The sequence below is a fragment of the Gadus chalcogrammus genome, chromosome 1, assembly GCF_026213295.1.
Source record: "Gadus chalcogrammus isolate NIFS_2021 chromosome 1, NIFS_Gcha_1.0, whole genome shotgun sequence".
In the NCBI taxonomy this organism is placed as follows: domain Eukaryota; kingdom Metazoa; phylum Chordata; class Actinopteri; order Gadiformes; family Gadidae; genus Gadus; species Gadus chalcogrammus.
This window is the reverse complement of record NC_079412.1, coordinates 16,856,228-16,881,898: the sequence shown is the minus strand read 5'-3', so window position 1 is coordinate 16,881,898 and position 25,671 is coordinate 16,856,228. Positions and strand designations below refer to the sequence as shown.

Sequence of the window (25,671 nt, the reverse complement as noted above, 5' to 3'; positions counted from 1 at the left end):
TTGTGTGTATGTGTGTGTGCTTGCCATCATATTTAGAACATGTTTGCATGCACACATGTATTTTGAGAATTGCTTGTCTTTGTATATGCAGATGGACACGCATCTATACAGGTGTGTGTGTGTGTGTGTGTGTGTGTGTGTGCTAGCATGTTTTATATGAGTGCGGGCATATTTGTTGGCATGCATGCGTGTGTTTGTGTGTGTGTGTGTGTGTGTGTGTGTGTGTGTGTGTTTGTGTGTGTGTGTGTGTGTGTGTGTGTGTGTGTGTGTGTGCATGCATGTGCGTGCGTGAACAAATAAAACTCTACAAAGGGTAACACAAGCTCACTTCAGAGCCACACACATATATTACACCCCTGAACATCTTGGCGTGGGCCTACAGCCGTGTGTATGGAGAAACACGGCTAAGAGTATAATTAGCGGCTCGGTGATCCAGCAGAGTGTCTCACTTAGGCTACGATATCAAAGAAGGGGGTGTTTTGTGTTTGTGACTCAACAAGGACGCGCAGACTCCCGTTCCCTCTGTGGTGGTTTCTGCACCTGACCGGCCGCGTCGCAGGTGGATTACAGCCGAAGGGGGATGAAAAGAAGAAGCCGTTTGGCCTGACATTGTTCTCCCACACGATATCTGAGGTCATTGTCATCTGTTTTTGCGTCATCTTCTAATTTTAGCTTGTTGAAAGGCAGGTAAACACACGTGGGGTCTGAGTCCTCTGATATGTAAACGGTTGAATGACGATTGAAGTCTATGTGAATGACATCGAGAACTACTTTCTACTAATGTGGTTTCCCAATCCACCCTGGTTTGAGTTTACCCTGGGCTATATGGGCAAGTCCTCTGATATGTGAATGGTTAAATGTCCATTCAAGACTATGTGAATGCAATCGAGAAGTAATGTCCACTAATGGGGTTTAACAATCCACCCTAGTTTGGGTTTAACCTGAGCTATTTGGGCAACTGCCTTTTCTTATACAAGGGTTCTTTTGTGTCAACATTATCAAAGCCCAACTCTTTTGTGAGACAGAGAAAAGACTGTCCTGCTCTGGCAGTAGCGGCCTTCTTTCCTCTTTCTCTTTTTGTCTCTGTCTCTCTGTCTCTTTATCTCTCTCTCTCTCTCTCTCTCTCTCTCTCCTCTCTCTCTCTCTCTCTCTCTCTCTCTCTCTCTCTCTCGCCTTCTCTCTCTCTCCTCTCTCTCTCTCTCTCTCTCCTCTCTCTCCTCTCTCTCTCTCTCTCTCTCCTCGCCTCTCTCCTCTCTCTCTCTCTCTCTCTCTCTCTCTCTCTCTCTCTCTCTCTCTCTCTCTCTCTCTCTCTCTCTCTCTCAGTAGCTAATAAGTGTAGGATTTCCCACAGCACTTCTAATCCAACTCATCTAAGAGAGAGATGGTGGTGATGCTGCTAGTGATGGTGGTGGTGCTGGTGTTGGAGGGTGTGATGGTGGTAGTTGTGGTGATAATGGTAGTGATGATAGTGGTACTGTTGATGGTGGTAGCGGTGGTGGTGGTGGTATTGATTGTAATTGTGGTGGTGGTGGTGGGGGTGGGGGTATGGGTTGTGGTAGTGGTAGTGGTGGTGGGTGTGGTGGTGGTGGTGGTGGTGGTGGTGGAACTGATTGTAATGGTGGTGATGATGGTGGTGATGATGGTGGTGATGATGGTGGTACTGTTGATGGTGTTAGTGGTGGTGGTGGTGGTGGTGGTGGTGGTGGTGGTGGTGGTGGTGGTGGTGGTGATCATAATAGTGGTGGTGGTGGTAGGGATTGTGGTGGTTGTACTGGGGGTCATGGTGGTAGTGATCGTAATGGTGGTGGTGCAGGTGATAGTGATGGTGGTGGTGATAGTGATGGTGAATGTGGTGGTGGTGGTGGTGATGATGGTGGTGATGATGGTGGTACTGTTGATGGTGTTAGTGGTGGTGGTGGTGGTGGTGGTGGTGGTGGTGGTGGTGGTGATCATAATGGTGGTGGTGGTGGTAGGGATTGTGGTGGTTGTACTGGGGGTCATGGTGGTAGTGATCGTAATGGTGGTGGTGCAGGTGATAGTGATGGTGGTGGTGATAGTGGTGGTGAATGTGGTGGTGGTGGTGGTGGTGGTGGTGGTGGTGGTGATGTTGATGCTGGTGGTGGTGCAGGTGATAGTGATGGTATTGATGGTGGTGGTGGCGGTGGTGGTGTTGCAGGTGATAGTGATGGTAATGATGGTGGTGGTGGTGTTGGTGGTGCAGGTGATAGTGATGGTAATGATGGTGGTGGTGGTGGTGGTGCAGGTGATAGTGATGGTAATGATGGTGGTGGTGGTGGTGGTGTTGTCGATGCTGGTGGTGGCGCAGGTGATAGTGGTGGTGGTGGTGATAGTGATGGTGAATGTGGTGGTGGTGGTGGTGGTGGTGTTGATGGTGGTGGTGATGGTGGTGGTGGAGTTGATGGTGGTGGTGATGGTGGTGGTGTTGATGGTGGTGGTGATGGTGGTGGTGGAGTTGATGGTGGTGGTGATGTCGATGCTGGTGGTGGTGCTGGTGATAGTGGTGGTGCAGGTGATAGTGATGGTAATGATGGTGGTGGTGGTGGTAGTAGTGGTGATTGTGGGGGTGGTGGGGGTGATGTTGGTGCTGGCGGGGTTGGAGACAGTCTTCCATCCCAGGACCTTGGATCCCATGTACTGGCCACTTCCCCCCCTCCATGCCGATGGGAGAGGAATCCGTCCCTGTAACGACTTGTGGTCTTAGGCATCGTTAACATTTCCCCCGGCGCGCCACGCTGCCTCTCCTGGAGACTGGCTCCCACATTTTCCCCGCCGCACTTTCAGTTGTTGTAGCAACTGGCGGCACAGGAGTGAATGAAGCAGATGTGCGAGTCATCTATCACCTGACAGGACCAGCCCCCCAACCGCCAACCCCCTCCCCCGCTCCTCCCCGGCTTGAGCAAGTCATCAGGGCTGACAGTCTGCCCGGACCCAGCCTCATCAATTACAAACAGTACCCTGCCATTAAAAAGCACAAACACTCTTTTTTCAGCCCCAACCATCACCGCCCCCCTCCTCTGCATTCTGAACTGCTCCCCCCCCCCCCCGGTCGGTGGGAGATGGGCCCTCAATTAAGCGTGAATAGCTTTCAGCCTCCAAAGCACGACTCTTCCCCCCCCCCTCTGTCTCTGTGTGTGGCTTGTGTAGGGCCCACATTGTGCTGGTAAGGAAAAAGGCCATTGGAAAGGTGTTTGTCTCCGGAGCTGACACGGACTATCTGTGCACTTGTGTCTCCGCTTGTGTGATGATTAACAGGAAGGGATGGGGAACATCACTGTAAAGCGATTTATTGAATATCAGATTATGTTGTGTTTACCTTGTGGGAATCCATCCATCTTAATCTAAAGTTAATGAATGCCAGCTTGGTGAGGCAATAAAATAAATACGTGATGATGTTAACAATTCCCATGCTATAGCTTTTTCAAGGAGTGTACCATTGTAAGTCAATAATAAATCTAATAGATGAAAAGAATATCACAGGAATCTCAACACATCTTCTCCAGTATGATGGAAAATGGATCATATTACTTCCCAAGGGAAAGAAAATAGGAGCAAAAAAGACAATCAAACTCTCAAGACACGTTGTAGGTGATAATCTGTTTCTGTATTCCATCGGTAGTAGTCATGAAAGGCAGTAAACACAGTAGTGAACACAGACATATTACAAACAGTTTTTCTATCACATACAATATACAACTATGGCAGTGACAGCGAGGGACCAACATAACGTTATTAGCTTAGAAGGGTTTAACAACAGTGATGAAAGGGCCACTGCTGTATATGTAGAAGAGATATAAATAAGACATCCATATAAAAATAGCATTTCACAAAATATAATCTATTAACCACTATTTACCAGAAGAGGAGGAAATGTGCCAGTGTTACTGATCGGCCAATGCTGGGTCTGGTTAAACAAGTGTGTGAGCTTGATGGGAGTTTACAGTCTTTGACCTCAGAATACCTTTTCTAGACTAGCAGCAAACAAAGAGGATGGGGGGGGTTGGGGGGGATGACAACTGAGAGGAAGGTCAAGGCATGAAGTCACGGTCGGCTTCAAGCCCAACCCGGGGCTACAGTGTGTGTACCTATTTGCACTGATCCATTACGAATGTATTATTGAGAGGTATACTTTGTGATTCAATTGCATGCACTACCAAATTACTTTTATTTCAAATCAATCTTTTTGGCCAATACTTGAGATTTTTTTTCAATACATTGATCATTCATTGATCGATTCGTCTTAATCATTTTTTTGCATTTCACTTGACGCTCATAAATCCACGTTTTATTTTTTGATCATTTTCAATTTTCCTGTTTTGGAATCCCACAAAGTATACCTTTCACAACCACAACCTGTCATCAATTTTCTTCAATAACAGACAAAATCAGTAGTCTTTTTAATGAATAAATTAACAATATCTATTTTGTTTTCATTGCTAAATACAGTGTTAAATATGCCCAAAGGCTGCCGTTTCTATCAGGCTGAAATGCCAGCCAGTCACCAACAGCAGTTTGCACTGTCCAACAATCACAGCCTGCGATTATTTGCATTGGCATTAACTATTTCCTCAGAGTGTTGATACGCCTCCATAGCTTAAGGTCTTTTGAAGAGTCCACTTGTCATCTTAATGAGTCACGCTGTCGCCGGGTGCCAGCAGCAGGGAGAAGGAATTCACTGAGGAACCTTCTCTAGCAGTGATTCATTATTCAATCCCAGGCACACTAACAGAAGGAGAACAAAACGACATCCACGCAGAGGAGGACTTTTGGGGATTTGTGTGCAAAACAAATAGTATGCTCCGTCTTCGAGTCCCTGCTGGAACATTGAGTTCTGGTTATCTATGGCTGGGCTGCAGTCTCCAGCCGTGGTACAGTGTACATAAGAGTTCCTCTAAACGTTCACACTTACTTAAAACTCCCAGAGACATAAAAAACAAAAACACACGCACACAAATAAGCTAGCATTCATATACACACACACACATGCATGCACTCACACATACACACTCACGCACAAAAGTCCGCACACACACACACACACACACACACACACACACACACACACACACACACACACACACACACACACACACACACACACACACACACACACACACACACACACACACACACACACAAACTCACTCACACAAACCTACACACAGGCCCACGCGCGGCGTCCTCATAAATACTCTCACTTGCAGGTGTACACCTCTGTCCGCTCGCTGCAGGTGTTGCACTTGACGTAGCAGCACCACAGGAACTTGCAGTTGCACTGCCACACCCGCGAGTACTGGTGTGTGTTGTACCCGCGGCCGCAGCACATCAGGTCGCAGCCGCTGATCTGCTGCATCATAGTCTTGTTGCACACGCGGCCTTGCGTCCCCAGGCTGCCCGTGGTGTGGTCCGCCTCGCAGTAGTTGGGGGACCGATCGATGTACACCAGCTCCGAGTCCATGGGCTTGCGGAAGGAGTGGGGCTTCTTGACCTTGAGGAACTTGGGACGCTTGTGGCGGCTGGCTTTGACGGGCTCCACGTGCACGGCGTGGGAGTACTTCTCCTTGAGAATGTAGCCCAGCTCGCGGAACTTGGGAAGTGTAGTCCAGCAGGTTTTGGTGGTGCAGGAGCCCGAGACGCCGTGACACTTGCATTCCAGACGCATGTTCTTCTCCAGGACCTGTACGCAGGCGCAACGCAAACGACAAGACACAAGACAGTTTAAACAGTGGCCTTGCTGCTGTGTCAATACGTCTATGTGTTTCCCTCTACGGCTGATTCACCCCAGACATGATTCAGACACTTTAACCAGGGCAGCAGCTTGAGACTTTTATTTTCGTGGAGGTGAGAAATACATGTGACAATGGAACAATCGGCTAATGGTGTGGGGATTGAAAGGAGCCGACCGCATAACTGTGTGATACTGTACACACAGAAGCAAAAATACTGGATCGGGTTTCAGGCTCTCTGTGAGTGTGTGTGTGTGTGCGTGTGTGTGTGCGTGTCTGTGTGTAGCCACCACCCACAGCAGACAAAATGTCAGCCGTGCGTCTGGCGGGGTGCTGAGTGGGATTAATGTTAAATCCCTAACCGACGACAAAGCCAAGTGCCGGGCGAGGGAGAAGGTGTATGCTGTGTTTCTTAGCGGAGAAACCCGGGTTCTCAAAAATGATATGTATGTCTCTCCCCCCCCCCCCAAAAAAAAGAGAGGAAGGAGAAGTGGAATAGATCAACAACACAACCCCCACAGGAGCACCCTACTGCGGGGGTGCCTTCAGGATCTCGGGGGGCCTTAATCCATCAGTGGTTCCTGTGACCAAAACCCCTGACAGCCTTTGTGCGGACGTCTTTGACCTAGGCTCTGTGAGCGCCGCTCCTGCTCGCTGTCTCCGTGCTGTGATTACCATAATTAAAGGAGGAGGTGGTGGTGGTGTTGGTGGTGATGGGGAGGGGGATTCACTATTAAAACAGAGAGCCCATTTATTAAACAGAGAAAGAAGAGGAGGACGAAAGAGGTAAAAAAAAAGCACACTGCCCGATACTTTTGGATCCGTGCGCGTATTGTCTTGGCGGAGCCGAGGGGAATGGGAGACGGGAGGTGGGCGGCGGGTGAGGGGCGAGGGGCACTGAGGGGCACTGAGGGGCGATGTAGCTGTCTGGATCCAGTCCATCTAAATTTGGGCGTGCAGAAAAGACTGACGGGCCCTGCCAAGTGCAATATGTGGAAGGAATCCTTTACAATTGTAGTGTGAACCCGGCCTCTTGGGTAGAAGGAGATCATTTGCCGTCTTTGGATAAGGTATTACTATCTTCGATAGTAACAAAGCAATCCTCCAGAGTTCCTTAAGATTCTGTTGAAGTTCACCTTGATAGTACAGACTTGATGTAATTCTTCTTCATTAACTGCTCTTTGAATCTTTTGAATAGTGATGATGCTTTTGTGGTCTTAACGCAAATCCGAATACATTACTGATTGCAAGAACTGTCATCTAACGTCACCACTTGGAACAAAGTAGTGTCTTTTAGAGACGGAGGCGTGTATTCTTGAGAATAAAAAAACTAGCGCCGAAAGCAAAGCCTCAGTTCTTCACGTACACATTACACCTGATGTGGGTTATGATATTAGATGTCAGGGAATGTGGCAAAGGTAACTGTATACTGTCCAAACAGTGCAGAGCATGAGGGACTGGGGTTAATGCCTTTTTGTACACTGCCAACTTGTTTTCAGTGTGGGCATCAGAGTTGCAATCAAACCCTGACGTGAAAACAGTTCCCCCCCCTTTAAAAGCAGCCCTTTATTCCACTGCCTTTTTTCTCTTGGCCTCACTGCCCACAAGCGCTGGCAAGCTGCCCCTTCACACACAAAGCATGTGACGGAGACTACTGAATTGCAACAGCTCCGGTTCAAAAGATCTGCGTTACTCTTCTATGTCGTCACCCACACAGCCCCACCATCCCCGCGCCCGGTGACCACGTACCTTCCGGCCCACCTCGTTGTTATGGAGGTTCATGAGCGTGCGGGCGTTCTGCTTGACCTCGCGGGCGTCGATGAACACCTTGGAGAAGCCCAGGCCGTAGCTGATGTCCGCCGAACAGCCGCCCCACTTCCAGCCCTGGCCCTTGCTGTAGTAGCCCTGCTTCTCCTTGTCGCAGGTACAGTCGCTCAGGTTCCCCTGGGTGCAGGCCGCCGTGATGGCGTGGGCCACGCCCGCCGCTATGAGGGCGTAGGTGAATGCCGCCTCTTTGCTTCCTGAGGAGAGGACACAAAAGGAGGAAAACGAGATTGAGAACACACGTTCCTGGTTTAAAAAAAGACAGGGGCGGAGGTGGGGGGGAAGATCGTAGTGGGTGAGAAGATGTATTTGACTCCAGACGGATTACTTATTAACCGTGTGTTTGGTTACATCAGAGCCTGGGCTGACAGGCGTGCTCAAGGGTTGCAGTGTTCTCCGACCTGACCTGGAAACTGTCATGCCTCTACGCTCCAAAATGGCTGCTCGCGGCTCAGTCGATACGGCCGTATGAATAAGAGGCTTGTCGGGGAGGAAGAGCTATTGATCCAGTTGGAAACTGGTACACACTGTGCAAACTCATAGGGCGACGAAGATCAGAATCGTCACTCTGAGGTAATATATTCCGAGCTCGCCTCACCAATCATTTACACAAACTGAAGTGGTTAAATGATCTATATATGATGAAAAGATAACCTAGCATTAATCGTAGGGGGATCCCAAAGTCAGGTTCATCGTTGAAGGACATGAGCTAATCCAGAGAGAAGCCATGAAGAATAAGAAGCTGATTTCATTTATCTAATACAAACAACCTCAGCTGATGTAGGAACCACGTGATTGAATATATCCAATCGCATATGGGGGACTGTATCGGTACCTCAGTAAAAGGTACCGATGGCACCCAATCTATCTGTAAACAATCTCCTCTTGTCCATCTCCTTACGATACAAAGTGAGGTTTCTCGTCCTGTGCACCAGGTTCACTGTGCGTAGCTGCCAGGCTTCTGACTAACACACGATGGACCAATGCCCTCGCTATTGAAAAGAATAAATGACTAATATTTGAGGCATCAATTCTGTGGCGTCTTTTTCTCTTCTTTTTTTATAGAGTAAACGGGATCCCTGCCAAAAAAGAAGGCGTGTCGGTGCAAGTCACACACCGCCGGCTGAGGTGTTGTTAATTTTTCCCCTGGAGTTCTGAGTGCATGGGTTAACAACGAGAGACTGGCATGCTCGAGGCCTCCCCGGCCCTGGGATCAGCGGCGGAAGGCTTGAGAAGTCAAATAAAAACAGGGAGGGAATGGATTTCGCAAAACAATACTCAAAAGAATCTACTACAACTGTTATTGGGTTTGCACACGAGTATGTTATGAGACGATTCTTGTCGGATGCTTTTGTTGAAGAGCATCGCTCGCCTCTTGACCTTGTGCGTTCCTATTTGTCCCGTTGGTTCCCCAATATCTTGAAGCTTTGATCAATAATGGGGTATAATGGGGTATAATGAACCTAGGCCGCAAGGCATTGGTTCATTCTGGTCTATATATCCACATGCGTCCAGGCCCAATTCAGGCTTGCTGTTTAATGTGTTTACAATGGCATTCATTTGCAACAATTCGGCTTTCCCCCACTAATCTGATCTGTGAGACCAATCTATTTGGTGAGGTTGTCAGAGTCATGGTTCCGGACTGCTCTCTTGTTTCTGTAGACCGGGCAGTTTTGGCCTACAACTCTAAGAGGCAGATAGTGAAACACCATTTCAACAAAATGGAAGGATAATCCCCTCTGCAACAGAATAATCTAGTTTGTCCCAAAACCAACACGTCCAATCTTCAATATAAGTTAAAAAATAAACATACAGAATTGTTGTATATAGGTTATATGCATACTATGTATCACAATCATCTACAAATAAGTAGCGAACACATGATCACAACTAGAAAACGATCCACAATGTTCAAATCAAGCTCGTAACAACCGCACGTTCTCCATCACTTTGAATCCACTGAGCAGCATCCGTTCACTTTAACCTCTTTCTGACTTCCGCTCCCCTGAGAATGGTTCGGTTAATTTAAGCCTTTCTTTCCGCCTAACTTTTGCTGACTGTAAATTATACCCGTGGTAAGATCCAGTGCCTTAGAGCAGGAGCCACAGCACCCAGTGCTCCGCAGGACAAAGACTGGGTCTCTGGAGAGCGTTCCTGGATGCAATGAAAAGCTGCCCACCTTCACAAGAGCATTGTTACCGCTCTGGCTCCTGATACATGCTCAGAAAGTAAAACCCCAGCAATACATAGGCTCCGGTGTAAGTGACACTATACAGCATGATGAAGAAGTCAAGGCAATTTATCAAGAACATGAGATCATATACATGAACCGAAAAGGACATCTGACCAAAGTCAATATAATACGGAAAAGGAAGTGTTATTAAACGGTAACTACAATTGAAAGACTAAAGAGGATAGTGATTTATATACCATAAATCCCAAAGCATGTTTCAAGAAATTTGGTTACTGATTTATTTTATCAACTCAAAAGACTTCCACTCGGGTAGTCCATTCGTTATAGAAGTTGTAGGCCTATTTTTTGTAGATCTAATTGATGGCTTTTAACGTACATTGGTTTCAATAGATCGGACCACAGTCGGGGACAATTTAAGCTTGTAAAAAGGATTTTAAAAGGAAAAAAAATGCCTTTTGAATAAGGAGAAGTTTACATCTTAATGGATCAACATGTTTCTTTGTCAGAAATATGCAGAACGTGTAAATCTGTGGCAACAAAAAATCAATAACTGTAATCAAATTTGAACTGACAGGCAACATACCCACTTTCAACTCTTTTCCGAAGACCGTCCGCTCTCCGAGCGCAGAGCAGTTCCAGCGGCCGTTTTTGAACTGGAACTGACACTCGTTGATGCCCATTTGGGCTCCCTCTCCGATGACGATAATGGCATCGGGGCGGCTCTGGCAGATGATCCGCTGCCGTGGAGCCAGACCAGGGATCTTGTTACAGATGATGCTCGCACCTAGGGCGACCACCGACGAAAAGCCACTGTGAATAGAATAACGACGGAACTGACATAAGTGGCATCCCTGTATGTGTGTTATTCTACTGGACACTGATATGATTTCATAGGACTTCGTTTAGGCGTGTTCCAAATAGTTAACCTAGACCATAAGCAGACCAAATAAATCAATAAAAACGTGATATTATTAATACCACAATCGTAGCAGCATATAGGCCTACTTGATAATTTAACACAAACTAAATGAATCAAATAGCACATGCCTGATCGATAAATGATCAAGGAGGCATGCATCGCTCAGTTAGCAGGAGAGGTCGAGCCAACGCGTCGTTTTTTAAAGCAAAACGCGGCAATAATCATGCAGGAGGCCAATCCGTCAGTAAACACGGACTTCAAAATGAGATATTATGGAAAATTAAATATTAAATAGGCCTACAATGCTGAGGCTTCTTATTAACTTTATAACACTATGGGCTGATTTTTTATTCAGAAACGTACAGGTTAGTATTTTGGAATTACGCCAAGATACAAAAGCAACTCACCCAATTTTTAAATAAACAATCCCTAGGCAAAGTAAAACCCTTAATATCCAGCGCCGCGTTCTCCGACTCATCGTGCACGCACACACACAAACACACACACACACACACGCACACACACCGACCCCCACACACACTCACGGCTGCATGCAACTAAAGCGAGGTGATGAAAAGTTAGTTTATTCCCCGGTCGAACAACACGGCCGCAGGTAAATCCCAAGGTCCTCCGGATCACGAATATCAAAAATGTAGGCCTACGCCCAAAAACGACGGAATAATATCATCCAAAGTCCCTTTACGTTGCCCCTTTGCTGCACCCTCTTGTCATTGCGAGGGTGTCACAGGTAACCCTTGGGTGAGTGCGGCGCGATTATCTCTTTCTCACAGTTTCCCTGCTACCCGCAGGTCCTGGTTATATATCAGGCTCATCCATCTGGGGCGTGTTCAGCAGAGACATGGGGCCCCGCTGTGGAATCCCGCCAGGGCTCAATCCCAAGACAACTGCACTTGTGTGGTTTTACCTTCATTGATTGATCGGAGGAGATTGTTATTATTTTGGCCGCCGTGACCGAGTTATCTTATAATAAATAAATTGTAGCGATAAAAATAAACGAAAAAAATCCCCTAAAACGGAGGGAAGGCGTGATCACGTAACATTCAATTATTTTATAAAGTGTACATTTTCTTTGACATACACATTTGAATTGTAAAGTACTTATAGTAAGAACCAGTAATTTGCGTTAACTTGCGCTTGTGTTGAAGGTAAATTCCTCCGCCCTCTCGGAAGTTAGTTTTTGAACGTCAGGTGCGCCCTGGGTCCTGTAAGTTTCCTGCACACCTATCTGCAGGAAGGTGACCTATCTTTCACTAGAGCACCATCTGGTGGCCTCAAAGAGAGCGACAGGCGTACAGCTATATTCAAAGGATCCCCCATGTCCTATTATTATTTCCGTAGTCATCTGACTGCGATTTGGGTGAAGCACTCTTTTTACTTGGAGTTGAATTTCAGTAAGTTTAGTGAAGATATGGAAGCGTGCCATCCACACATTAATAAAGATTGCCTCATTCATATTTTTACTTTCTTTGATTACAACCAATTGATTAACGCCTCAAGTGTTTCTCAGGTAAGAAAAGGGCATATTGCGGAAGTATTACTGGTTTGTTTATTTTTTTTTAGCAAAGTATCTTTAGATATGTTGATTGATTCCTATTCAACGTCAAGTGTGTTTGTGTGCATTTCTAGGACTGGCATGAAGCTGCGGAGACTTCCTGGTTGTGGAGGTGAGTCGTATATAAGCATAGAACATGGTCTACGCGTCATTTCTTTCTTTGATTAATTGTCATGTTTTAATCTAGGATACAGTTATACTATGCTGCCATGGGAACGTCGCATTCATCTGACGTTGTTATTGTTTATATTCTGTCTCTGAGACCCTGGGAATTTGAGGATGGGGTTTGGCTCTTTTGTGTTCAAATGGATTTAGGAAAATCTCCTAAATGCATTACATTTTCGTGCATTGAAAATGGATAACAAGTTAACAACACAAAGAAAAAAAGAACACCTTGGCTTGTAGCTTTGTCAACCAATGTAAAGTTTGTTAAGCAGATCCGTAATAACTGATAACAATAGTCATGTGTGCTATTTAGAAGGCCTGCCTTAATCTGAATCAATTACACTGTAAGCCCCATCACAAGTTTTATACACAAGCCAACTCCGACCGAGTGCATTGTCCTTTGTTTTGCCCTCCAGGCGGCTGTGCCTTCAGCACTGGGGTTTTTGCAACGTGGCGGTGGTTGGATGTGAGAACCAGAGACAAGCATGGAAGAGATACTTCCTACGACGCTCCCACCTGGAGGAGAAGATGTCCAAAGGGCGGGCCGGTGCTGACTTCACCTGCAATAGTCTGAGAGGCCATACAGGTATGACCTGCCCCGCTCTCCCTCTTGGTAAACAAACTATCCTCTCTCTCTCTTCCTCTTCTTTTCTACTGCTGGTTTCCCTTCCACCATTTATTTAGTCCCATTGACTGTAGTTTTGATCTCATGTGCAACACTGTTCTATCTTTGTGTACCTCGTGTTCTCTGTTCTATAATATTATTGAATCCATGTATCTCTTGGTCTGGTGTGGCTGGTGGACCCCCAGGCAGGGTGGTGGGCTTGGTGTACTTGGAGGGCACCGAGGCCCGTTTCGCTGACGTCGGCAGCGGAAACGCCACCATCTGCACCGCCTCCACCGACGGAACCGTCCGGGCCTGGGATGTCCAAAAGGTTCACTCGCAGAACGGGTTTACCTATTCCTTCAACCATTGCTTACCCTGACGGCCGAAATAGTGACCTTTTCATGTGGCAGCATTCACATTATGCCAGGGGCATACTTGTTGTGCATAGATAGCTTATAATGTAAGGTTATAAGGCCACCTGTTCAATATTCATCTGGCAATTGGTTCTACTTCACTTCTGGTAAAATCACACACCTAGACACAATCATATCTGACATTGAGTTTAATTTCTTTCTATTCTTCTTGTTTTTAGGGGGAACAGTTGTGGTGCAGTCCTGTCCAAAGCCCGTTGACTGCTATGGTCTGTGACCGGGAGCAAGGGGTAGTGATGACGGTAGACTACACGGGCCTTGTCAAGACCTGGCAGGGTCGAACGGGCCTGGAATTGGCCTCCTACGCTTCAGGATCTCCGCACTGCTCATTACTACAGTACACCATCAACAACCACTCCTTCCTTTCTGTAAGAGACGGCGCTTAGTACTTATAAGTACCACAGCCTATATTGATGATCCTAATAATCAAGAACAACTAACATATTTCTCTGTTTCACAGGTAGGAACCAATCAAGGATTCTTGTCCACTTTAGTCCGCCCTGCTTTGTCTTTAAGTTCCCAATTACTTGTATGTGACTCTCTTCCGGTCAACCTACTGCTCGTTTCTCCGGACAAGAAGTGGGTCTTCGCTGCATCCAAAAACAAAGCTAATTCCAGTCCAAAGGTATTTTCCCAAGTGAGCTGTATTCTCAGCTGGCGGGACGTGGTCCCTTCCCTCATCATCTCCCTGTTGGACTCTTACGATGACATCATGACAACGGCATCCATTGTGTGTGTCAGGTGATCTACGCTGAGAGCTTGACCTCTGCCTCTGAGGGGGAGCCCCAGTGCCAGTGTCTGCCAGTCACCGAGTGCCAAGCGGCTGTCTTCATACCCACCCAACCTGCCCGGCTGGCCACCATCCATCCCCTGGGCCACCGCTCGGTGGACAAAGCCCTCACTGTGTTGGACGTCAACATGAAAAAGACCAAGTACAAGACGGAGATCCAGGGTGAAGATTATGTCTGGCCGCTGATTTTCTAATGAGGCTCTCTGTTCCTGATACAAAATCTGATCCATTAGAAAAATATCTTCAGATACGGCCGGTGAGACTGAGCCCTTGTAGTAGTAGTTGTAGTAGTAGTAGTAGTAGTAGTAGTAGTAGTAGTAGTAGAAGGATGTATGTCTTTGAACTCTTTTGCCGTTTTAGTCCAGCAGGTGGCATCGTCTACTTTGCGGTTAAAGTGCAGAGCTTCTGACATCTTGCTGGAAGCCAAGGACAGCAGTGCTCTAGTGGTGGCGGCTGACCAGGAACTCTGGCTCTTCTCGCTACAGGGAGTCTGTCTCGCTAGCTTCAAGAACCACACTGAACCCATCTCCTCCATCAGTGTGGTAAGGTGTATCCGTTGGATTGTGTGGAAAAATAGCCAACAAATATCAAGTATTTCAAGAAATGAGGATCCAACGGAGCCTGGGTATTGATGGATAAAATGTGGCCTACAGGATAGTTTCCGTGTTGTGACAGCGTCGAGGGACCTCTCCCTACGGGTGCTGACGTGGAAGGAGGACGGAGACAAAGGATTGACCCTGGAAAACCGCTACCACCTGCTGGGCGGCTCGCACACCATGTCCAGGTACAGCATACTGGTTTGATGGAAATCCCAGCTAGCAATATCTAGGCAATGTTTCATTGTATCATTAGACAACATATATTGCAACACCAAAAAGCAGGTAATCTGTTTTTTTTGTCTGGACAAATCCCATCAGAATGTGCATCCTCTTAAAGATGACTTAAAGGCATCACAAATGGGCATGTGCACCTAGATGTGTGCCGGATAGATCCGTCTACCAGCCCACCCAGTGGACTGTAGCAAACGTTGCTCAAGTATCCGTCATAAATCTAGGTGGACACGCCCACTTGTGATGTCAGGAGAGGCAGATTTTAAAAATCGGCTTGTAACGGCTAATCCCACTCACACCAGGGGTCTCATTTATAACCGTTGCGTACGCACAAAACGGGACTGAAATTGGCGTACGTGACTTTCAGCGCCGAGGTTGTGATCTATAAAAAACTAACTTGACGGGAGAATGTGCGCAGCCCTAAGCAAACTCTGACCCATGCGTACGCATGGTTTGGAGGAAAAGGAGAATTGGCGACACAGACGGTGTGGTGGTGAACAGAAGAATCAGACAGAAGAATTGTAGAGTGAGAAGAACGACTATGTTTTATCTTCGCACTTCATAAATTTAATTTCAACCCGTATCATGCGTTAAATCGATGTAATCAGAATAATTTAAGTCAATTGTGTTATTTCCCAGTTATAACTCCAGAAACATCTCCTTAGAATAAAAATGAAAAAGAAATCTCTATATTTAAACACTTTGTTATATTGGGATCACAGAGTATAGAGTAAACTTGTATCGACTTGTTTTGTATCATTGTATCAAAACGCAAGTACTTTACTAAATATCTTACCACAAAGCCCAAAGTGCTGTATTGCTATGCTCTACATTTGTGGCAGGTGTTATAGTGGCACAAGAGGCTCTTCAGCAGAACTAGCACATGAAGAGATTTGCACAAATAGACACCAGTGAGGGCTCACTGACACAATGGCTTTATCACCAAGGCGGGTTTTGTCCTCTTAATCTTAGTAACTTCATCATACTACTAGTGTGCTAGTCTTTCACTCCTAGGGGCTTGTGTTGTGTGTTCCAGGGGGTTCACTCACGTGGACTGTGACTACTCCAGCATCGTGGCCTGTGCAGAGGGCCGAGATGGAAAGGATGTCCTGAGGGTGTACACGTTTACCTCCTGAGGGCCCTGGAGGCCCCCTGGGAAGACGCTTGGAACGAGGCAGGGGACACGGCCCATCAGAAGGAGTTTTGCTTGCTTTTTATTTTTGTCATACAGAACTGAACAGAAGAACGCATTGTGCTTCGGCAACTAGGCATAACATGAACATGTGCATGTTTAACAAATGGGTTTATATGTCAACATCACGGTTTGTTGCTACTGTAATGGAAGAGGCATTGATATATATTGTGGCTAATTATGTTTGTAAATGCCTTTTGGTAAGGTAAATCCTTCAAGATAATCTGTAAAATCTATATTTGTCGTACTTTTGTGGCTGATATATTTCGGTGTATCTCCAAAGTGTTAAGGCATATACTGTACTGTAAAAAACTGCTCTATGATTTGGTCTTTAATACATTCGCTGTACTCCATCATGATGTAAGTTAATGTTTAAGAAGGCTTGAAAGGCCCTAAGTATTATGAATTATTATTCAATATGGTGCAAGGCACAGAAACGGTCTCAGCCTGTCATTACACAACTGAGTGTGAAGCTACACAACAATTTGTGAGTGGCTATTTGCTGGACAGCAACACATTGGCAGCCTCGTCCTCTTCAATGGCTTTCAGTCTCATGTCCAAAAGGACCAACCTGAGCACGACCGCCATGTTCTCGTACACACTCTTTCCTTCTGAGTCGTCTTCCAGCTGTTGAAAGGCAGGCAGACCGAGTATTTTAGTCAGAGAAGTCATTATATTTTGTACAGGACAACACTTAAATCGTTTTTCTTACCTTTGTGAAAGCCTTGATGGTGCGTCGCAGGAAGGCGTTCTCCAGGTCCTCTGGTATCAACAACAAACGGGCCATGCAGTCGAGCACACACACCAATGTGATTCTGGGAGCCTTGGGATAACGAAAAAATATTATTATAGTATTTCTTTCTGTTAAGGTGTTAGCGGTGTTAGAGAGGAGTTAAGATCATGGTGATGGCATTTCCGACCTGGTCCAGCGTATCCAGTGCGGTCTGGGAGTCTGTGTTTTTGGGGTCCAGGCTCTCAGCAGCCTCGCGGTCGATAGCGGGCTCTTTGAGCTGTTCCAGCCAAGCCCACATCAGTCCGGTCAAGATGAATGGATCCCTCTCCATACACAGCCTCTCCCAGGCCCCGCCGTGGTTCAGCTCTGCCTGCCAATGGGACACACCGCCAGACTCACCGCACATCCTCTCGGATGGATGGAACTGACCATCAATTTGAATGCTAGTGAAGAGTGTGTGTGTGGTGTATGTGGACATGAGTGAATGAAGTACCTGCCAGAAAGAGACTGTGTGCCGGTGTTGGTCTTCACCATCCTGGGTCAGATCCACAGCCAGTGCCTGGGCCACCAGTAGCCTCCTAGCTTCCAAAGAGAGCTCTGTCTGCAGTGTGATGAAGGGGACCTCCGACTCCTCGCAATCTCTAGAAGGGGACCGCTTCAAACCGGCCCTCTGCTCCCTCTTCCACCTGAACAACAAGCTGCCGATGGGGGACGATCCCTTGTCGTTTTCAAAGGACCCCGTGCGATGAAAGACCTCCTTTTTCCTTTTCAGCACGAGGGAGCCATTCTCGGTGGTGAGATTCTTCTGCTCCCAAATGGAACCTTTCTGCCCTCGGCCCAGGGAAGCCAGCCGGGCAGGCTGCATCATGCAGGCCATGTTGAGGTGACCTGTGGACAGGGAGCACGAGGCTTGACCCGGCAAGCTGAGCTCCGGGCCGAGCCGCCTCAGGTCCGAGTCGCTGTAGCTGAGACTCTTGCGGTGGTAGAAGATGGCGGGCTCGTTGGCGTGCCTGGGTAAGGTGGGCGGTCCGGGGAGGCGCGGCCGCCCCCCCGGTCCGTACTCCATGCTCATCTTCTCCATGAGGCTGAGGCTCATCTCCACGTCGTTGATGTCCGGGGCCTCCAGGATGTCCTCCTCGATGACCTCCCGGTTCTCGGCGATGTCCACCAGCAGCTGGGACACCAGCTGGATGATCTTGGGCAGGTGTCTCATCTCGCGTCGCTCCAGGCCGTGCAGCATGTGTCTCTGGCGGACCAGGAACTGCCTCAGGGTGCAGGGGGAGGAGCGGGGGGAGGCGCACGAGAACACGCTCCTCAGAGGGTCGAGGAACCTGACGAACCTCCGGACACACTGCAGCTGACCTCTGGTCTGGATGGAGTTGGGACGCTTGGCGCGCACGTAGATGATGGCCTGGTCCGCCGTCAGCCTGGAGGCGTAGGCCAGGAAACAAGCTAACAATACCCCTGTATTGGAAGAGGACCACAAATCGTAACTGTTTAAATTCATTGGAACCCTCCGCCAATTATATTCTATACTATACCCAAAATAAATACTATAACAGCCCTATTACTAATTAGAATGATTATTATAATTTATCATTACATTATTTTTACATATATTATATTTCCGCACCTGTTCTTCCTAGACCAGCGTGGCAGTGGACTGCTATTTTCCCCTCCTGCATCGCAAACACCATGACTTTCATCATGTCAAGTATGTTTGCGTTGTTGGACACACCATAGTCTTCCCAGCCAAAATTGTAAAAATATACTGGTTGGAGGGGGAAAGGTTATTACGTTTAGTTAAGATGCGATGGGCAGCCCCTGGAAAACATCAAAAATACATCAAAGAAGACAACCATGTTACTAGTCTGACATCACTCACTATCATTGGCCATGAAAACCTCCGGGCGGTAGGAGAAGCCGCTGTCGGGCTCAAGGGGGTTACCACAGCTGGCGTGTTCCCCGGGCTTCTGCAAGTTGATCACTGAAGTTATGCCATTTCTTGAAACGCAAACAAAGAAACACACATGCCATTACTTTAACATCAACAAATCCTGACATGAAAAACAGCTCCCAAAAGATCCTAAAAAAATAAAAAAAGCTGATGTACCTTTTGAATTGATCTATAATTTTATACTTTTCTATGATCTCTGTTGAGGGTCTGGACATGGCAAGGAGATCATCGGTAACCCTGCAACGATGGAAACGATTGACATGAATTGCAATTAGATCGCAATATGATGCATGCATACAAAAAAATGCAATGTATTCTAGAACAACGCTTCACTGCTCACCATGAGGAATACAGGCCCACGATGGCCTGATCTTCCTCACTCCAGCAACTCGGGTTTTCGTACTTGCAGGCCTGACCTCCACAGCCCATAGAACACTGCAAGGGTCCAGGGATGACATAGCGAACCACTTCCCCCATCATGGTGTACTTGGCCCGCGGGGCTCGGACTATACATGACGAGGATAAAGAGAGAGACGAAAATGAGGACCCACCTGATGTAGTCGTTGGTAAACTGACCATGTGTTCTGGATGTCTACATGTTTATAACTTATTCATACGATATCTAAGAAAGAAGTACATTATCTCACTGTTTTAACGATATGATGGAAATCATGGTGCATTACGTATTTATGTTTAAATCTAAAATATTGGGTTCATATTTGAAGGGCAACATGACACGAGACTTAAGACAATCAGAGCCTCTGAGCGAGGGGCTGACACTGGCAGGATCTCATTTAGACCATTCTAATCCGGGTCGGTTGGCTTGCGTCAAGGTAAGACAATCACATTAAAAGTGGGCTGAGAAGTACAGCGTTGGTTTAAAGACCAACACATAGCCTGGTAAATCACAGCGTAGTCATTCCCATGTGTATTTTCACCCACCATAATCCAGCAGCATTCCGCTTCTCATCTTGATATGGAATGCCAAATGGCCAGCCACTCACACCATCATCCACAGTCATAGCAGAACCTTTAAACAAAATGTTGTTATGCCGCTTATCAACCTAGTGATTATTCAATTGAATAAGCTCAATTGAAACTCCTACAAGGAGACATGTCTTCAAAAGTTCTAGCACAAACAATTCCCAAATTACAGCAAAGTAAATTAAAATGTATCTCTGGGTTTAATATAAGATAAAAGACAAATGCAAACTTGACCGTACAATATAGAAACTAGCAGGGATCCTTTATCTAAATGTGACAGACCCAAGACAAAGTAAGGCTATTAGATCTGCTCCATTGAAGATGCATTTTACAGAGTAGATCGCCTCCTGCAGCATCCCGCCGAGCTCTGCAAAGAGGGAGCTACTCTCTGCATTGATGCATTATATTGCATTACTGCACGATAGTAATGGCCACACAGAGGCCATTAACAGTGAATTTCCCATTAATAATCACAAAACTACAGATGTTTTTAATAACTTATATTGTAAAATATTTGGAGAGAGGCAGAGAGGCAGGCTATAAATCAGCCTAATGTGACAAAGGTAGGCTATTATATCTGCTCCATTGAAGATGCATTTTATAGCATTGTTTCAAATGTTCTACCAGTTGCCGGTGAAAAAACAAGGTAAAATCCACTCCATCTACCTAATGAACTCGTAAGATGCCCTACCTGTATCAAAAGAATGAGCGATAATGGATCCACCACCTCCAGAAAGACACCATGAAGGATTCTTCGCTCTGACGTTTCTCAAGCTTTCGTCGTTCTCCTCGTTGTCAAGCTGCAGATAAGCACTGCTGGAGCCTTGACTGAATTTGAGTGGTCTGGGATTATCTCTCTTTAGTAGGACAGTAGCCCGACGGAGCTAGAAATGTACAATTGTGTTCTTCTGTAGATGGCCTCAGGAAGTTTACAGAGTTCATTCATTTGTCTCCCTTTAATAATTATACACTGCGGGTGTCTGTTCATATGCAGTGTCAATTGAGAAATGCTTTGGTGCTATTCCTGACTCCATGTGGATTAGGCTGGTAATCTCATTAAAAGACGAGGTTAAGAGTAGCATACTGCGCCTGCTAAAACCGTGAGGCTGCAACACCACATCACAGTTCAGTAGGAAATAATTAACCCTTGGCTTCAACTCAATAGAAACAATGAACCAATTATTGGTATCCTTTGTGAATAGGAATATTACCTGAGTGGCTTTGGAGCTCCATCTGGACAGCTCTGAGTCCGGTCTCTTGTTGAACCCGGCCTGCCTCCCCTCATTTAGAGAGGTGCTTCCGCTTCGTCTGACCAGACCTCAATGGCCCACCTGGGCTGACATGGGGGCAATAGGTGTTAAAGTATACCCATGGATGACATGGCTGCGGCCGTGATCCTCCCTTATAAGGAACTTATTGGCAATACGCCTTGTCTGAAGCCTGTCCAAGAACGTCAGTGATGACGGTCTGTGGGACAATGGCCCGCCTCTCTCAATGCCAACTCTCTCTACTTCAGGCTTACCTGGCTGAGCCCATCCATCTCCTGTTAATGAGGAACAGTTTAGAGAAGTGTCTCAAAGCTTCTCACCCTGCTCCAAACAACTGACATGGCGAGAGCCAGTGCAAAGGCCTAAGCTCCCGCTCACTCAAGCAATGCCCATGGCCAGGATGTAGATCGCCTCCTGCAGCACCCTTCCGAGCTCTGCAAAGAGGGACTACTCTCAGCATTGATGCATTGTATTGAATTACTGCCCGATAGTAATGAACGCACAGGCCAACAACAGTAAAATTCCCTTAATACTCACAAAACGACAATGTTTTTAATAACTCATATTTTAAAATAATCAGAGAGAGAGAGATAGAGAGAGAGAGAGATAGAGAGAGAGAGAGAGAGAGAGAGAGAGAGAGAGAGAGAGAGAGAGAGAGAGAGAGAGAGAGAGAGAGAGAGAGAGAGAGAGAGAGAGAGAGGGAGAGAGGGAGAGAGAGAGAGAGAGAGAGAGAGAGAGAGAGAGAGAGAGAGAGAGAGAGAGAGAGAGAGGGGTCAGAGAGGCAGGCTATAGGTTATGGTCTCCAGTTACAAAGAAAGATCAGAGGACACAAAAGGTGACTGACTGTAGAATTACTGTAAACGTCAGGGACCATCTCTGACCCCTGTTATCTGGTTTCCTTAATTCCATTCTTGGATAGAGCACATCTTAGATCTTCCAATGTCCAAACAGAGTCAGAGATGTGGTCTGGTGGTCCCATGCTCTCCAGAACAGGTCTCAGGTTCTTGTTGATGTTAAACACTAACACTCGTTAACACCTTTTCTTCTCAGGCCCTGTCGGACAAGGAAGAACAGTGTATGAAGACAGGTTGATGAAATGCAAAAATGCCTATTTTTTTAGACATGATTTCAGACACATCGTGGTTATCGAAAGATATGGATATAAAAGTAACTTTGTGGCATGTTTCACAAAATGAATCTGTGTGTAAAGATTGTCATTTATTTTACCTAGATTGCCCCAGATTCTGCCACTGAGCTTCTCACCGAGCAGATACAGAAGATAACACCAGCCATCAAAAACTCCCATTAATACAAATACACTGATAAGGTTTATTTTGCCAATGAGGTTAAGCGAAAATACCTGAGACATGGTGCAGCCAGAAGACCCTGTCCAAAGGCAGAATAGCATGCACACAAGAAGAAGCTTCGCACAAACTCTCAACTCTGGACCATGCTTCCTGTGTGCTGCATCTGAGTGCTCCTGATTATTATTATTAGGTTATTCTCAATAAACACTCACTTAAAATGCAAGTCTCAAATGAGAAAGATTTATCTAATGCATTATTAGGTCATCGGGATTCATCGCTGGCCTTTCTGTCGGGCCGTTCACTTAAAACCTATATCAGATATATAAAATATCCTGATGGACGGAGTTAGTTCGATTGGATGCATACATGATATAAATAAATGACTTTGTTAATTACTTGTTTTACTTGACAACAGGAAAAGACTGCAGTACAAGCTCAATACATGCATTAGTACTTATATTTAACCTATTATGCTGTGGCATCTGGATTCAGGAGATTTATTAAATTTTTAAAAATGAGGTTGGCTTTGTTACACTACAACATAATACGAAATAGCCATTTTATAACACATAGTCAACAGTCTCCAGTTGCAAATGATGGTCACAAACTATAAGGCTAATGCTGCCAATTCTGGAAACGACAGAATTACAATAGAAGAGTAGAAGAGTATTTGCAGATATAGCCTACCATGTCAAATAGAGTAGACAAGAGAACAATATCAGTGTAGCCCCTTTAATTCTGGAATTATATACATGATTCTGAATGTACATCTCCACAAGCACCAAGGGCACAATTATGGTGTGCTGTAAACAGAGAGAGGGATAGGTGCTGAATCTTTGTTGCTGAAATATGGATATGCTCTTGATATTGCATATCCGTCTAAAGTTCAAATCATTGCATTAAAACGTAACATTGCATGGTTCAACCAATGAGGAACATATGTCTATATCCGGAATCCCTAAATTGTTATTAAACGACAGAGTGAAAAGATAGCAGGCAAATATGGAAACATGAATGCAAAGACATGAAACCCACGTTACGCAGGCAGCCATAATGCTTCTGGTTGCAAAAGACCCTTTGAAATTTGAATATTTCATTCATTCATTAATTGCACAATTAATGAATGTGTAATCAGCCCTCAGGCCAGAGCACCGATACATAAGTCGTGAGAGCTGTACAATTTTTGTTTACGCCTATTGTCTAACCTTCTACTTATATTTATTTTTTCTGTGAGTGTTTTAGCGTGTGTGTGTGTGTGTGTGTGTGTGTGTGTGTGTGTGTGTGTGTGTGTGTGTGTGTGAGCCTGCATTCATCAAATACAAACAACGCAAATAAATGACTTATAAATGTTCTGATGAACCTTCTGGAGAATAGAATAATATATTTGTTTTAAGTGAATACTCGTATGTAAAAATGGCATTGTTTATACTCTCTAATCATCTCTCCCTAATTACAATTACTATTTTAATTTAATTTGGCACGGTTGGTATGCTGCCTTGCGCGCGATTTCATTTTGCGCCGCTAGACACGAAATAGTCTCATCTCAATGAAGATTGAGATGAGGTCTGGTGTTAGCTAGGCTAGCATGGCCTATGAGAAGAGGCAAATGTTAAAATGTAACACTGTGGACTTTGTCCACTTGTTTGTCTTTCTCTGTCTTTGCCTGTTGGATTGAGAGTGTTGGAATGGGTCTTGATTTTGTGTGGCTTGCAGAATTGCGTGGCTTGTAGGCAAAAAGACTGTTTTGCATTCATCATACACAATCAAGGCAAATGAATGACTTATAAATGTTCTGATCAACCTTCTGGGGAAATCCAAATGATTTATATTTTTAAAATTTATTTTTTTGTATTCCATCCCAAAATACTGTTATAATTTTGTTATAACAAAAAAATGTGATGTAATAACTGTAATATGTTTGTAATGTAACACTGTGGATGGTGTCAACATGTTTGTCTTTCTCTGTCTTTGCATTTTAGTTTGAGAATGTTGGAATGGGTCTCTTCATTTGCATGCAGCTTTATGCGTGGATGTATTTTGTTGTTTGTTTGTCTTCATGAATATCACAGAACAGTAATTAAATGCAAGTTTCTATTGTCCATACATTTAGGAACGGCAGGCTGGGGGGATGTTAACAAGATTAACTTTGGCAAGTGTGAGATCAAACCCAGGGAGAAGCAAATCTGCAATACACACACATACACTCACAAACCTTTTCAGAAAATGTGTCACACTGTTCCAAGAGTGGTCAACAGTATTCTTGCTTAACATATTTAATGTTAAAATCTAATGACATATTCTGTATTGTATAGTTTGCAGAGTTAAACTTAAATGTACCAATTTATGAAATGATGAATTTTCTGCTGTTTAAATAGACAGTAAGTAACCATAAATTGATTAACATTAACAATTCATCATCGGGTAATAAAGTTGAGCGGTTAAATAAGTAAGTGACATTTTAGGACTTCATATTAGTTCGGTTCTGAGGACGTTTTGAGAAATATATAATGAATTAAATATCAGCATTGATGCAATGTAGTGCAGTACTGTGCACTAGTAATAAACACACATGCCCTTCACGGTGGAATTCCCTTTAATTCTTCCAAAACTACAGACTTTTTTTCACGGTAAAATAATCGATGAAAGACAGAATGAGAGATAGGCTATAGGAGTGTGTGTGGCTGATGGCTGGTTTAAGCAGCCTCACCACAGCCTCACATTCTGGCCCAAGCCAGAATGATCAGACTCTGGGGCGTGGTAAGGCTGCACACCTGTTTCACATTGATTGCTCAATGTGAAACAGGTTAAAACACGCGTTACACTTCCGGCTCTGTTATATTCAACCTTGGCAAAACCCGGTTTCAACATCACTACCCTGCGTCCTTGTTTTTGAGGATCCCAGTAAGATTCACCCAGGTGGAGTGTGGTAGTCACGTACTGTAGGTGGCATGCAGTTGGACATTGCTACAGACTTCAATTACAAAGAAGAGTCAGAGGAAACAAAAAGGTAGCCGACTATGGGCTAAGGGAATGTCAAGGATCATCTTTGACCCCTGTATTTCTGCTTTCCACAATTTCAATCTTGGATATATAGAGTACATCTAAGATCCTCCAAACTCCTTTGAGAGTCAGAGATGTGGTCTGTTGGTCCCA

At 45.5% G+C, this 25,671-nt stretch overlaps 4 protein-coding genes across 4 annotated transcripts in view; 1 reads left to right on the top strand and 3 right to left on the bottom strand.

Annotated features, from left to right (window-relative positions):
• Positions 1 to 3,611: 3,611 nt before the first annotated feature.
• On the bottom strand, positions 3,612 to 11,458 carry LOC130384740 (protein Wnt-7a). The gene is made up of 4 exons (XM_056593066.1): positions 11,089 to 11,458; positions 10,346 to 10,572; positions 7,494 to 7,765; positions 3,612 to 5,695 (listed from the first exon to the last, which is right to left on the bottom strand). The coding sequence occupies exons 1-4, from the start codon at positions 11,157 to 11,159 to the stop codon at positions 5,213 to 5,215; spliced, it is 1,053 nt and encodes a 350-aa protein (XP_056449041.1). The 5' UTR covers positions 11,160 to 11,458; the 3' UTR covers positions 3,612 to 5,212.
• Positions 11,459 to 12,048: 590 nt separating this feature from the next.
• fbxw12 (F-box and WD repeat domain containing 12) lies at positions 12,049 to 19,143 on the top strand. The gene is made up of 10 exons (XM_056593054.1): positions 12,049 to 12,209; positions 12,329 to 12,366; positions 12,836 to 13,005; positions 13,230 to 13,354; positions 13,619 to 13,825; positions 13,918 to 14,082; positions 14,199 to 14,409; positions 14,608 to 14,789; positions 14,901 to 15,031; positions 16,114 to 19,143. Exons 1-10 carry the CDS (start codon positions 12,111 to 12,113, stop codon positions 16,211 to 16,213), a joined length of 1,428 nt encoding a protein of 475 aa, XP_056449029.1. The 5' UTR covers positions 12,049 to 12,110; the 3' UTR covers positions 16,214 to 19,143.
• ptpdc1b (protein tyrosine phosphatase domain containing 1b) lies at positions 16,765 to 19,439 on the bottom strand. Its single transcript, XM_056586553.1, has 7 exons — positions 19,363 to 19,439; positions 18,888 to 19,006; positions 18,636 to 18,773; positions 17,496 to 18,466; positions 17,190 to 17,372; positions 16,982 to 17,092; positions 16,765 to 16,896 (listed from the first exon to the last, which is right to left on the bottom strand). Exons 1-7 carry the CDS (start codon positions 19,437 to 19,439, stop codon positions 16,765 to 16,767), a joined length of 1,731 nt encoding a protein of 576 aa, XP_056442528.1.
• A 5,654-nt stretch (positions 19,440 to 25,093) lies between these two features.
• adtrp1 (androgen dependent TFPI regulating protein 1) overlaps positions 25,094 to 25,671 on the bottom strand; it is a 2,178-nt gene continuing 1,600 nt past the window's right edge. Inside the window, exon 6 of the mRNA XM_056601450.1 lies at positions 25,094 to 25,671. This exon is cut by the window's right edge and continues 96 nt beyond it. The gene's annotated coding sequence lies outside the window, so the exon portion shown is untranslated.